This window comes from Sturnira hondurensis, unplaced genomic scaffold (assembly GCF_014824575.4).
Source record: "Sturnira hondurensis isolate 20B ecotype Veracruz unplaced genomic scaffold, ASM1482457v3 Scaffold0007406, whole genome shotgun sequence".
NCBI lineage: Eukaryota > Metazoa > Chordata > Mammalia > Chiroptera > Phyllostomidae > Sturnira > Sturnira hondurensis.
The window spans coordinates 394,608-406,617 of NW_028080037.1; the positions used below are offsets into that span (position 1 = coordinate 394,608).

General features: G+C 51.7%; 1 protein-coding gene across 2 annotated transcripts in view; it reads left to right on the forward strand.

Annotated features, from left to right (window-relative positions):
• Positions 1 to 11,857, forward strand: part of POLE (DNA polymerase epsilon, catalytic subunit) — a 39,727-nt gene extending 27,870 nt beyond the window's left edge. The window contains exons 40-49 of one of the 2 annotated variants that reach the window (XM_037051823.1): positions 113 to 286; positions 1,031 to 1,156; positions 2,882 to 3,014; positions 4,333 to 4,525; positions 5,398 to 5,529; positions 5,655 to 5,848; positions 9,794 to 9,994; positions 10,332 to 10,457; positions 11,034 to 11,123; positions 11,260 to 11,857. In XM_037051823.1, the coding sequence (XP_036907718.1) occupies positions 113 to 286; positions 1,031 to 1,156; positions 2,882 to 3,014; positions 4,333 to 4,525; positions 5,398 to 5,529; positions 5,655 to 5,848; positions 9,794 to 9,994; positions 10,332 to 10,457; positions 11,034 to 11,123; positions 11,260 to 11,364 (1,474 nt within the window). In that variant the 3' untranslated portion in view covers positions 11,365 to 11,857. The remainder of the gene's footprint in view (positions 1 to 112; positions 287 to 1,030; positions 1,157 to 2,881; positions 3,015 to 4,332; positions 4,526 to 5,397; positions 5,530 to 5,654; positions 5,849 to 9,793; positions 9,995 to 10,331; positions 10,458 to 11,033; positions 11,124 to 11,259) is intronic. The other variant, XM_037051824.1, reaches the window with a different exon arrangement.
• The last annotated feature ends 153 nt before the right edge of the window (positions 11,858 to 12,010 follow it).

The window sequence follows — 12,010 nt, forward strand, 5'->3', positions numbered from 1 at the left end:
AGGTAGTGAGGCCTGGCCTCACCTGAGAGGCGCAGGGAGCTGCAGAGAGCCGAGTGACCGGGTTTAGGCTTGGGGTCGGGGACAGTAGAGGACATGCTCTCACCCCTTCCAGGATCCTGAAGAGCATGGTGGTGGGCTGGGTGAGGGAGATCACGCAGTACCGCAACGTCTACGCCGACAACCAGGTGATGCACTTCTACCGCTGGCTGCGGTCCCCGTCCTCGCTGCTTCACGACCCCGCCCTGCACCGCACGCTGCACAACATGATGAAGAAGCTCTTCCTGCAGTGAGTGTTGCCAACCACGGCTTCCCGAGACCCAGCACCTGTGGGGCCATTGTGGCTTCATGCAGGTCTTTCCAGAGAGGGGCTGTGATGCAGTCTTTCTGCCGCGTTTTTGCACACGTGGCTGTACGCCATTTCTTCTGCACCTCCTTGTTGGAGTCAGTGGTGGATCTTGGAGGCCTGCGTGGGGATGTATCAGCCATAAAAGTGGACACTTAGGCTGTCCCCAGAACTCAGGCTGTTACAGATAGCCAAGGAATGGCCTTGTGCTTGAGGTCCTGTGCAGTGTTCCCCAGGAAGCGGTGCTGTTGCAGGTCTGGTAGGTTTTTCGACTGGGAGCGAGCTAATGAGGGAGTCCCGGCCTCCCTGCACAGTGGCTGCTGGTGGCGGCCTGACAGCTGACCAGCTGTCTTGTAGGCTTTTAATTCGCAGCCTTGTTAGGAATGAAGTCGTCAATCCTTTGCCCATTTCTCTCTGGTTTTGTTGCTTTTTCCTCATTGATTTTTATGAGCTCTTTCTATATAATAATTAACCATTTTCCGTGATATGAATCACACGTTTTTTCCCTTTGCTTTTGTGTGGCTTTGATTATGGTGAGTTTTCCACACAAATCTTCACGCTTTGTTGCTTCTGGGTTCTCGATATATTTAGAGCGGCACTTGTGCTTCAGATCACCAGCGTGTTCCTCATGGTGTCTGAGGGGTTCTCTGGAGTGTTTTGAGGGTTGATTCCACACTTGGTCCTCAGGCTCATCGCAGAGTTCAAGCGCCTGGGGTCGTCGGTCGTCTATGCCAACTTCAACCGCATCATCCTGTGCACGAAGAAGCGGCGGATTGAGGACGCCCTCGCCTACGTGGAGTACATCACCACCAGGTGGCAGCACCGCCCCACCCTGGTGTCCTGGGCTCCTCTGCTGTCTCCTCTCAGACCTCCTGTAGCACGTCTGTAGCAGCTTCCTGCCAGTGCCCTCTTTCTCCTGCCTTGAGTTCATGTTCACTTTTTTTAAAAAATGTTTTTATTTATTTATCTTTAGAGGGGAAGGGAAGGAGAGAGGAAGGAAACATCAATGTATGGTTGCCTCTCGTGTGTCCCCTGCCGGAAACTGGCCTGCAACCCAGGCATGTGCCCTGACTGGGAATCAAACCACGATAGTCTGGTTCCCAGGCCCGCGCTCAGTCCACTGAGCTACACCAGCCAGGGCTCATGTTCACTTTTGAAAGACATTTGCACTGGGTATAGAACTGCATGTGGATCTTTTGAGTCTTTTTTCCCTTCTCTGTGCATCTTTCTGGATAATTTCTATTATCTTTAAATTCATCAGTCTTCAACAGTATTTAATCTGCCCCTGATCTCATCCAGTATGTTTTTATTTTGGATGTAGTGCTGTCTTCTCCAAAAGCTTGCTTTGGGTTTTCTGTATTTCTACAGTCTACCTAATATGTTCGGTCGTTCCCTTAGATTTTTAAAAATATCATTATTATTTACTGTTATACTTCACGTTCCTTTTTTTATAGATTTTATTTATTTATTTCTAGAGAGGGGGAAGGGAGGAAGAAAGAGAGGTAGAGAAACATTGATGTGCAGGAGATACATTGATTGGTTGCCTCTCACTGGGGACCTGGCCCACAACCCAGGCATGTGTCCTGACTAGGGATTGAACTAGCAACATCTTCATTCTCAGGCTGGCACTCGGTCCACTGAGCCACATCAGCCAGGGCCCTGTTAGCTTTTTGAACATATGGATAATAAGTGCTTTCATGTCTTCTTTTGCTCTTTTGACCATGGTGTCGGCTCTGATTCGTTGCAGTTGGTAGGTTTGTCTCCTTACTCTGTGTGGTGTGTTTCTCTGCTCCTTTGCAAATGGTGATGTTCAGCTGGATTCAAGTATGTGGATCTTGCCTTGTATGTTGGATGCTATGGCATTCCTGCAACTATTCCAGAGCTTTATGTTCTGTTCCTTAGAAACAGTTTGATCCTTTGGGGCATTCTGGAGATTTGTAGGCAGGTCCAGAGCTCACTTCCCCACCCTTGAAACAAGACTGCCATGAGTGCATCCCAGTGCCCCATGAGCTGCGAGGCTCCCTGGCGGTCGTGGGAGCAAGTGTGTGGGGCTGGGCTCTGGGAAGAGTGCAGAAACCAGCCTCAGAGGGCTCAGCTTCTCTACAGCTCTCATCGCTCCTGCCCGCCATGACATCTCTGTTATTCCCACCTAGCACAGAAGTCTCCTTGCTACTATTTGTCATTTTCCATGGGAAGTTTGAGAGATTAAAATCAGTGGAGGGTTAGGGCCCTGGCTGGCGTAGCTCAGTGGATTGAGCGCGGGCCTGCGAACCAGACAATCGCGGTTCGATTCCCAGTCAGGGCACATGCCTGGGTTGCAGGCCGTTTCCTTGCAGGCCAACTACCAGTAGGGGATGCACAAAAGGCAACCATACATTGATGTTTCTCTCCCTCTCTCCTTCCCCTCTAAAGATAAATAAATAAAAATAAAAATAAAATCTTTAAAAAAAAAATCAGTGGAGGGTTAGAAAGAAAGTGGAGAATGGAGGGAAAACTATTGGTTTCATTTAAGCAGTTCTCTGTTTTGCTTCTTTTTAGCATCCATTCTAAAGAGATCTTCCACTCCTTGACGATTTCTTTCTCTCGATGCTGGGAGTTTATTCTCTGGATGGATCCCTCTAACTATGGTGGCATCAAAGGAAATGTTCCATCTCGTATCCACTGTGGACAGGTGAGGTGACCAGTGCTTGTGAGACTGAAGTGACTTTGGCGTCCACATCTGTTTGGCACACACTGTGGTCACACATCGGGTGCAGCTCACAAGCAGCAAACACAAGGGTCCCTGCTGTCATGCCTCTGGTGGAGAGGTCATGAGCAAGCAGACAAGCAGGTGTAGGATCAAGGTCAGCAGCTGGGGGCAGGGGCTGATGGAGATGGGGAGGTCCCAAAAGCCTCTGAGGAGGTGACAGGAAAGTGGAGCTTAAAGGAAGCAAGGCTCAGCAACTGGTGTGAGTCAGTTGTGAGTTGCGGGGCGAGGGTTGGGGCAGTGGTCACAGGCACAGCTGAAAGCTGACCAGGGCAGGCACTTGCACTTGAGGTTGTGATGGAGACTTGGCTTTTCGTGATGCGGGATTCTGAGCGGGGGAGTATCAGGCCCTGTCTTGTGCTCCATGCGAACAACTATAGGAGCCCAATTAATGTCATCCCAGGGACAGGTGCAGGGCAAGGCAGAATGAGGGAGAAGGATTCAGTGGGTGCTGAAGGTGGTGGATGTGGGGCAGCACAGGGGTGTGGACTGTGCCTAGGTATGTGAACCTAGACAGGGCGAGAGTGAGTGTAGGATGAGGGGAGCCACGACCTGTGGGGATGGGTGGCATTTTTCCACATCTGATGTTTGCTCAACAAGCGTAAGGTAGGCACATGGCAGGTGGTGGCAGGGACATCTGGGAAGGAGCTGGGCATGGGAACTTGGGGTCATTTATGAGTGCAGCAGCTGGGACTTGAGGGTTTATGGGTTGTGAGGACTGAGCCCTCCTTGGGTGGGGAGCCATGCTGCTGAGAGCTGATGGGAAAAGGCTGCCCTTGGATGCTGTGCTCGGGGGAGAGCTCCATGGGGTCCCAGGCAGGAGGTCAGGAGGTGCAGGTGGTGTAGATGGGTTGCAGGAAGGCAGTGTTAGTTACTGCTCTGGAGGTGGTAGGTGTCAGAGTTCTCATGTTGGAAGGGAAGGTGCCCTCCTGAGGCATCTGGAACTTGGACTAGAGACTGGTCTCCCAGGACGCCGTTGTTTCTTTCCTTCCTGGGCCATGGGAGGAAGCAGTTGTGGAGTGAGTCCTCGAGAGGGCGGAGTGAGAGTAACTATCTCCATCTGCAGACTGCTGCTGAGCACCAGGCACATCAACACCATGCGCATTAGAGCACCATGGGCGTCTGGCGGGCTTGGGGGGCAAGTGGCTGGAGGAGGTGGAATCAGGTAGACCGGGTTCAGCATGACTCAACTTGGCTGTGCTTCCCGTGGCTATGGGCAAAGACAACTGGGACTGTGTTGCAGCAGGACTTCCAGAAAGAGGGCAGAGCCGAGGTGGAGGAGGAGGAGGAGGAGGAGGAAGAGGAGCCTGAGGGAGAGGATGTTGATGGTGTGCAGGAGCCAGACGTGGAGGACTTGCTGGAAAACAACTGGAACATAGTGCAGTTCCTGCCGCAGGCAGCCTCCTGCCAGAGCTACTTCCTCATGATCGTCTCAGGTGAGCTGCCACACCAGCTTCACGTCTGCGCCGTCCGTGGAGCAATGTGGCCCTGGCCTCTCGGCCTCACAAGAAGGTGAGCAGTTGGGAGATCGGGCTTGTGGAGCGTGAGCCTAGTGTCAAGGTTCCTGAGCGGAGACCCTCACCCTCTCGCCCAAGGGGCTCATGGTTCTGCCCCCAGCAAGGTTCCTGTGTGCATGTGGTAACTCGAGACAGACCCCCAGCAGGGCAGGTGGAGCACTTCCTGATCCACAGACCGGGCCTTATGGTTGACCTGCTATTGCTAACGGCTATCACTGATTTGGGCCTGAAGGGCCTAAAGGTGTAGAGTTTACAAACCAGGTCACCCAGGTGATGCGTCACCCAGGTGTGCCAGTGATGCGTAATAAGTGAAAAGCCCATTGTAATTCAGAGCCAGTCGTAGAAAGAAACTGCTGGTGGTGTGCTGTCACAGTCAGCAAAGATAGAGTCACCTAAGTGCAGAGGTGGTTTTGCTTATGATTATTTTGTAATTTTGTCTACTTGTCCTTAGTCTCACTTTCTTAGGCTCTTTTGAAACATAAGGGCACAGTGGGTCTGGTGTGCTGATCTTGGGGGTCAAGTCCTTGTCTTTGTTATTTGTCCAGCAAAGGCTGGTGGGAATTGCCTTGTTTAGACGGCGCTCTCTGTGCGTAAGCTTGGGCTTCAGCGTGCCTAGCTTATTTACATTTCTGTAGTGGACTCTAGCTCATCTAAATGTAGTAAACAGAATCATCGCCAGTAACCACATTTCAACCCAGGCTGGCCAGCTATCTAACCAGCCACAGGGTGTCCCTGGACTCTGGGTGTTCTGGGTGCTGGCAGCCCTCAAGGCCTGTGCCTCCCCTCTGCAGCATACACTGTGGCCGTGTACCACAGCATGAAGGAGGAGCTGAGGCGTAGCGCCCCAGGCAGCACCCCTGTGCGGAGGCGGGTGGCCAGCCAGCAATCACAAGAGGCCCAGGGGGCAGCTGGAGCCCTTCCTGGTGAGTACACCCTTGCATGAGGCCACTGCTGCACCTGTGACCTGACCCCCATGCTCCCCAGGGTCCCCAAGTCCTTTCCTCGGCACCCTGTCACTGTGTGAGATGGGGGTCTCTCCTCTTCCCAGGAATGATCACCTTCTCTCAAGATTATGTAGCAAATGAACTCACTCAGAACTTCTTCACCATCACTCAGAAGATTCAGAAGAAAGTCACAGGCTCTCGGAACTCAGCTGAACTCTCGGAAATGTTTCCTGTCCTTCCTGGTTCTCACTTGCTGCTCAATAACCCTGCTCTGGAGTTCATCAAATATGTGTGCAAGGTAAGGCTGCTCACTCTACCCTGTGTGTGAGGCAAGGGACCAGGAGTAAGCCACTCATTTATTCTTCAAACACCCATTGCATGCTGGCCCATGCAGTCACTGTGTGAGCTACTGGGAACTCATGGAGTCTACATTCCAGTGTGGGGGGACGACAACTCAGTGAGGGACTGGTGAGCTCAGGGAGTACAGGTGCTGTGAGCTGGACTTGGAGAGCAGGGCAGGTGAGGGGCCATGTGAAAGGACGTGGGGCTGAGACCATAGTGACCAGGAGGGCCTGGCCATATGCAGATCCCAGGGGAGAATGATGTCTGGGCAGAGGGGGTGCAAAAACCCTGGTATAGGGTGATCTGGGGGAGCTGGTGAAAGTGTCTTGGTCACAGGCACTAGGGGGCCAGACAGACCAGAGACCACACAGAGCTCCCGAAACATCCAGGCTTCAGTGGAACCTAGAGAAGCGCTTGCGTGGATGCCAAATGCCTTTCTGGGAAGGGAGACTGAATCAAATGTGGGGTAATGTTTCCAGACAAGGACAAGCAGGCGCCCTTGCCTACAGAGTACTCACTGCCCATTAAGTCACCTCCCAGCACACTGCACTTCACAGTGACAGACACTCAGGATCGAGTGACTTTTGGTTGTGGTAGAGAAATGGTATAGTGGTTCAGTTCTTCAGTGGACTTTAGAATTTTTTAAGTTTGTCTTTATTAAGGTATAATTTATGTACAGTAAAATTCACCATGAGGTTTGGCACAAGCACACAGTCAGAGTACAGAATGTTCCAACACCCCGCACAGCTCTTGTCCCTATGTCTGTTAACTTTTTAAGGTGTACACGCAGCACCCTGGCTGGTGTGACTCAGTGGATTGTGTGCAGGCCTGTGGACCATAGGGTTGCCGGTTCGATTCCCAGTCAGGGCACATGCCTGGGTTGCAGGCCAGGTCCGCAGTAGGGGGCGTACAAGAGCTAACCACATATTTATGTTTCTCTTTCTCCTTCCCTTCTCTCTAAAAATAAATCAACGAAATCTTTTTTTAAAAAACTGACATGCAGGAAGAGTTGCTCTTGGGTGTGCAGTTTTGGATTTTCAGAGGGATAGGGTTGTGCCACCAACAGCAAGGTACACAGCAGTCACCCCTAAGAGGTCTCCATGCTGTCCCATGGGGCTCACTTCCCCTGCTCTTACCTCTGTCCCTACCTGTGGCCTCTTCCACAGTATCACAAGGGAAACTGTGGGCCTTGCTTCTGTCACTTAGCAAAGTACACTGTGGTTCTCCACGTTACGCGTTTCCGCCCTGCACTTCTTCCCAGCCAGGCAGTTTCTTTTCTTTTTTTTTTTTTTTTTTAAGATTTTATTTATTTATCTTTAGAGGGGAAGGGAAGGAGAGAGGGAGAGAAATATCAATGTATGGTTGCCTCTCATGTACCCCTGCTGGGAACTGGCCTGCAACCCAGGCATGTGCCCTGACTGGGAATTGAACCGCGATCCTTTGGTTTGCAGGCCCATGCTCAATCCACTGAGCTATACCAGCCAGGGCTTGGGGACCAGTTTCTTAATTCACTCAGTGACAGGGACATTCAGGTTGGTTTCACTTTTTGGTGATTATTAATAAGCCTGCCAAAATGTTTGCATACAGGTTTTTCTGTGGGTACAAGGTTTATTTCTCTTGAGTAAAACCCTAGGAGGGTGGCTGGGTTGAACCGTCTGTGCGTCGTTCATCTGAAGTGGCTGCTCTGTTGGCGTTCTCGTCGGGCAGCCCGAGTCCAGCTGCTATCCCTGTCCCCCAGGATTCCGGCTTGTTCATGTTCAAGGTTTTAGCTGTTCACACAGCTGCGTGGTGGTGTCTTGTGTTTCAACTTGCATTTTCCTGATATTAGTGATGCATTTTTTCTTGTGCTTATTTGTTGTCCGTATGTTTTTGATGAAATTTTTAATCTTTTGCCCATTTTGAAAAATTGGATCATTTTTCTTTCTGTTGAGTTCTGAGAGTTCTTCATATATTCTGGAGACAAATCCTTTATGAGATATTAATTTCCCCATATTTCCTCCCAAGCTCTGGCTCATTCTTTCAAAATTGTCTTAACAGTGTCTCCTAGTGAGCAAAGGGTCTTAACTTGGATCTAATTTATCTTTTTTTTAAAGATTTTATTTATTTATTTTTAGAGAGAGGTGAAGGGAGGGAGAAAGAGAGGGACAGAAACATCAGTGTGTGGTTGCCTCTCTTACACCACCCCATTGGGGACCAGGCCTACAACCTAGGCATGTGCCCTGACTGGGAATCGAACCAGCAACGCTTTGCTTCGCAGGCCTGTGCTCCATCCACTGAACCACACCAGCCAGAGCTAATTTATCTTTTTTTAAAAATGAAGCCCTGGCTGGTGTAGCTCAGTGAATGGAGCACAGGCCTTCGAACCAAACAACCACGGTTGGATTCCCAGTCAGGGCACATGCCTAGGTTGCAGGCCAGTTCCCAGCAGGGGATGCACGAGAGGCAACCATACATTGATATTTCTCTCCTTCTCTCCTTCCCTTCCCCTCTAAAGATAAATAAATAAAATATAAAAATGGATTAACTTTGGTGTCATCTGAGAAATGTGCTTTAACCAAGGTCACAAAGATTTTCTGTTCTCTTCTACAAATTTTGTAGTTTTAGGTTTTACATTTAGTCTGTGATCCATTTGAGTTAATTGTTGCATAATGTATGAATTTAGAGGTTGAGGTCCATGTTTCTGTACCAGCGTATCCAGTTATTCCAGCACTATCACCAAAGAGTATCCTTCCTCCTCTGAATCGCCTTTGCACCCTTTTCAAAACATAATTGGCTGTGTGGGTCTGTTCCTGGATCTCCGTCGATCTGGACGTCTGTCCGACTTGGTTTCTGTGCCTTTATCAACAAGTCCTGAAACCAGGTAGTGTGACTGCTCCAGCATTCTTCTTTTCAGAATTGCTGTGGCTATTCAAGTTCCTTGGCTTTTCCACATAAATCTTCACATCAGTGTATCAGTTTCTACCAAGCAAAAAGTCCTTCTGGAATGTTGATTGTAGTTCTGGCTCTGTAGGTTAATTTGCAGAGAACTGACACTTCACTGCTGAGGTTCTCGGTCTGTTTCTCTAGGACTTTGGTTTCCCTCATCAGAGTTTGGGCTTTTCAGCATATAAATATTGCACTTATTTGCAGTGTTTTCAGTTTCCAGTTCACTGTTAATGCATGGAAGTTTGTGTATTAATCTTGTACTTGCAACCTTGCTAAACCTTAGTTCTTGTGGCCTTTTTGTAGATTCTTTGGGAATCTACAGGCTGTTGATCCTCATTATGTGTAGTGTTTGTGAACTCACCTGCTTGCTGAAATCTGCTTGTCTCACTGGCTAGCGTAGTAGACACAGCTGGAGTGCATGGCCATGTACATGGAGTACATGTCCAATCTTCTGACTGGACCGTAATCAGTCTTCTCAACACTGGCCCCTCCATGGCGTCTGGCTCCGGCTCTTGGCATCGCGCTAGGACAGCAGGACTGCAGGCGTGGGGGGGGGAGGGGCTCTCCTTTCAGACAGGAGGGTTCTGTGATGCCCCCTCAGCTCTGCAGGCACCTAGGCCAGCCTGAGAATTCCTCCTCCCTGGAAGGTAGACATCAGCCATTCTGCATTTGAGATTGTAAGGCTCCAGTAGACCCAGGACTGCCTGTCATTCAGGGAAAAGGAGCCAGTGACAACAGGCAGAGCAGACTTTGGTGTGTGCCAGAGTCCCCAGACATGGGGCAGTGCCTCCGACCTCACTGGGGAGCCACAGGCGTAGAGGAGACGTCTCGGCCCTTTGATGCTCTGGCAGGACAGGAAGGCAGGAGGCGATGCTGAGACGCTGCCGCTCTCACAGTTGGCCACAGGGTTCTCCCGTCCAAATGGAGCAGCAGGAAGGCCTGGGAGCTGTCCGTACCCATTCTCTGTACTCTGCAGGTCCTGTCTCTGGACACCAACATCACAAACCAGGTGAACAAGCTGAACCGGGACCTTCTGCGCTTGGTGGATGTGGGCGAGTTTTCAGAGGAGGCCCAGTTCCAAGACCCCTGCCGCTCCTACGTGCTTCCAGAGGTCATCTGCCACAGCTGTAACTTCTGCCGGGATCTGGACTTGTGCAAAGAGCCCTCCTTCTCCCAGGTGGGCAGCACCCATGCACAAGGGACCCATCCCCACCTTTTGCAAGTTACATCTATTGGGCCCCTGCCAGCTATGACATGAATTAGAACAGGCACCCCTCTTAGGGCACTCAACTACCACATGCTAAAACATTGTCCTAATAAACACATAAGGACATTGTCAGGGATGTGAGCATGCCCTGGAGCTCAGTGAGGTGCTGCACACAGTGGTGTGCCTCTCGCAAGAGCTGTCCTGTCTTAAGTGTCTTCTCAAGGCTGGTCTCCAACGCCCAGTGCAGGGACGCTGCCAAGGGAGGCTGCGTAGAGGGTGACCTGCTCCCTCCCTATCCTCTGCCCAGGATGGGGTCATGCTGCCCCAGTGGCTCTGCTCCAACTGTCAGGTCGCCTACGACTCATCAGTGATCGAGATGGCCTTGGTGGAGGCCCTGCAGAAGAAACTGATGGCCTTCACCCTTCAGGACCTGGTGAGCAGCAGGGGCCTGGCACTGGTGCTTTGCTCCACCCAACCCACCTTTGCTCCACCCAACCCCGCAAAGAGTCTTCTCAATAAGCAGTTTCTACTCAAGGGAAGCTACAACTGTTGGTGTGTCAGGTCTTGGGTCATAACATGGTCCTCCAAGATGACCACCTCTTGGGTCAGGCCTTGTCCACAGCCCAAGTGATTCAGTCTCAGCATCTATGGGTCATCTGTGATAGCCAGATGCTGGACCCTTCATTGTAGTGAAGGGAGGTAGCAAATAAGGTCAAGTGTGTGAGAGGGATGAGTGTCGAGAATTGATGGTATGTGTGAGAGACAGACAGAGGAGGTGTTCAGCACTGGACACAGGGGACCTCTCAGGAAAGACCCGAGGGAGGTGTTGGTTCTGGGCAGAGACCAGCGTGCCTGGTGTGACCTGGAGCAGGTGGGTGCCCGCAGCAAGGGTGCAGGGAAGCAGCTGGACACTTGGATGAAGACTACTTGGAAGTCTCGACTTTGCCCACAGATGAGGTGCAAGCTGTGAGGGGCAGGGTCTCCTGACCGGGGCTTTTTCTCTTTTCAGATCTGCCTGAAATGCCGGGGTGTGAAGGAGACCAACATGGCCATGTACTGCGGCTGTGCCGGCGACTTTGCCCTCACCATCCACACCAAGGTAGGGCTGCTTCCTCCTTGGCCGTTGCCCTGTTTGGTCCTTGCCCACAACCACTTCTCCCCCACACTCCTGGGCCATGGCCTGTGTCCTGTCCCTCCTCTGGGACTGGATCTCATGGCCGCTGATCCTTGTGCAGGTCTTCATGGAGCAGATGAGAATCTTTCGGAACATTGCCCAGCACTATGGCATGTCGTACCTCTCGGAGACCCTGGAGTGGCTGCTGCAGGGGAATCCCAGCTGAGCCATTAGCAAGCCGGACACTGTCCTCTATCTGCCCAGCTTTCCAACTCAACCATGTCTAGGACACAGCGCCACCGAAAAGAACCATTAGGGAGATTTGGGGGGAGCATATCACTGCACCCCAACCAGCCACAGCAGGAAGTGGCTCATCTTTCGGTCCCCAGTCCCAGCCTTGGTCAGGGCAGCCGTGGGTCAGAGAACATCTCCAGCGAGGACCCCCGACGGGTTATTTCTCGCTGTGTAAACGTGTGTGGACTCTGCCGCACAACCCTGCCCCTCCTGCTCCACATCTGCACCCAGCTGCCCTTGGGGTCATCTGTTTGAACTGAGACCTGAGGGTGACTAAAGGCCAGACCCAGGGCAAGGTGCCGCCTGAGTGGGAATCTGCAGTCCCTGCTCTCCAGGCACCTGTTGTCTTGGGGAAGCTCGTCCCACAGCCTCTGTGGGCCAGGGCCCATCCAGGAAGCAGGACCCGGCAGGTTCCCAGGACTTGAGGGAAGGTTTGTTCCAGGACCTGTAACCCCACAGGGCACCTAGCTCAGGGTGGCCTGCCCAAGGGGACCTTCAGTCTATTCAGAGCCCTGTCCTGCAGACAGCTGGAGGGGGCTGGCTGGGGAGCACCCAGGTCCTCTGCTGAGCACCAGCTT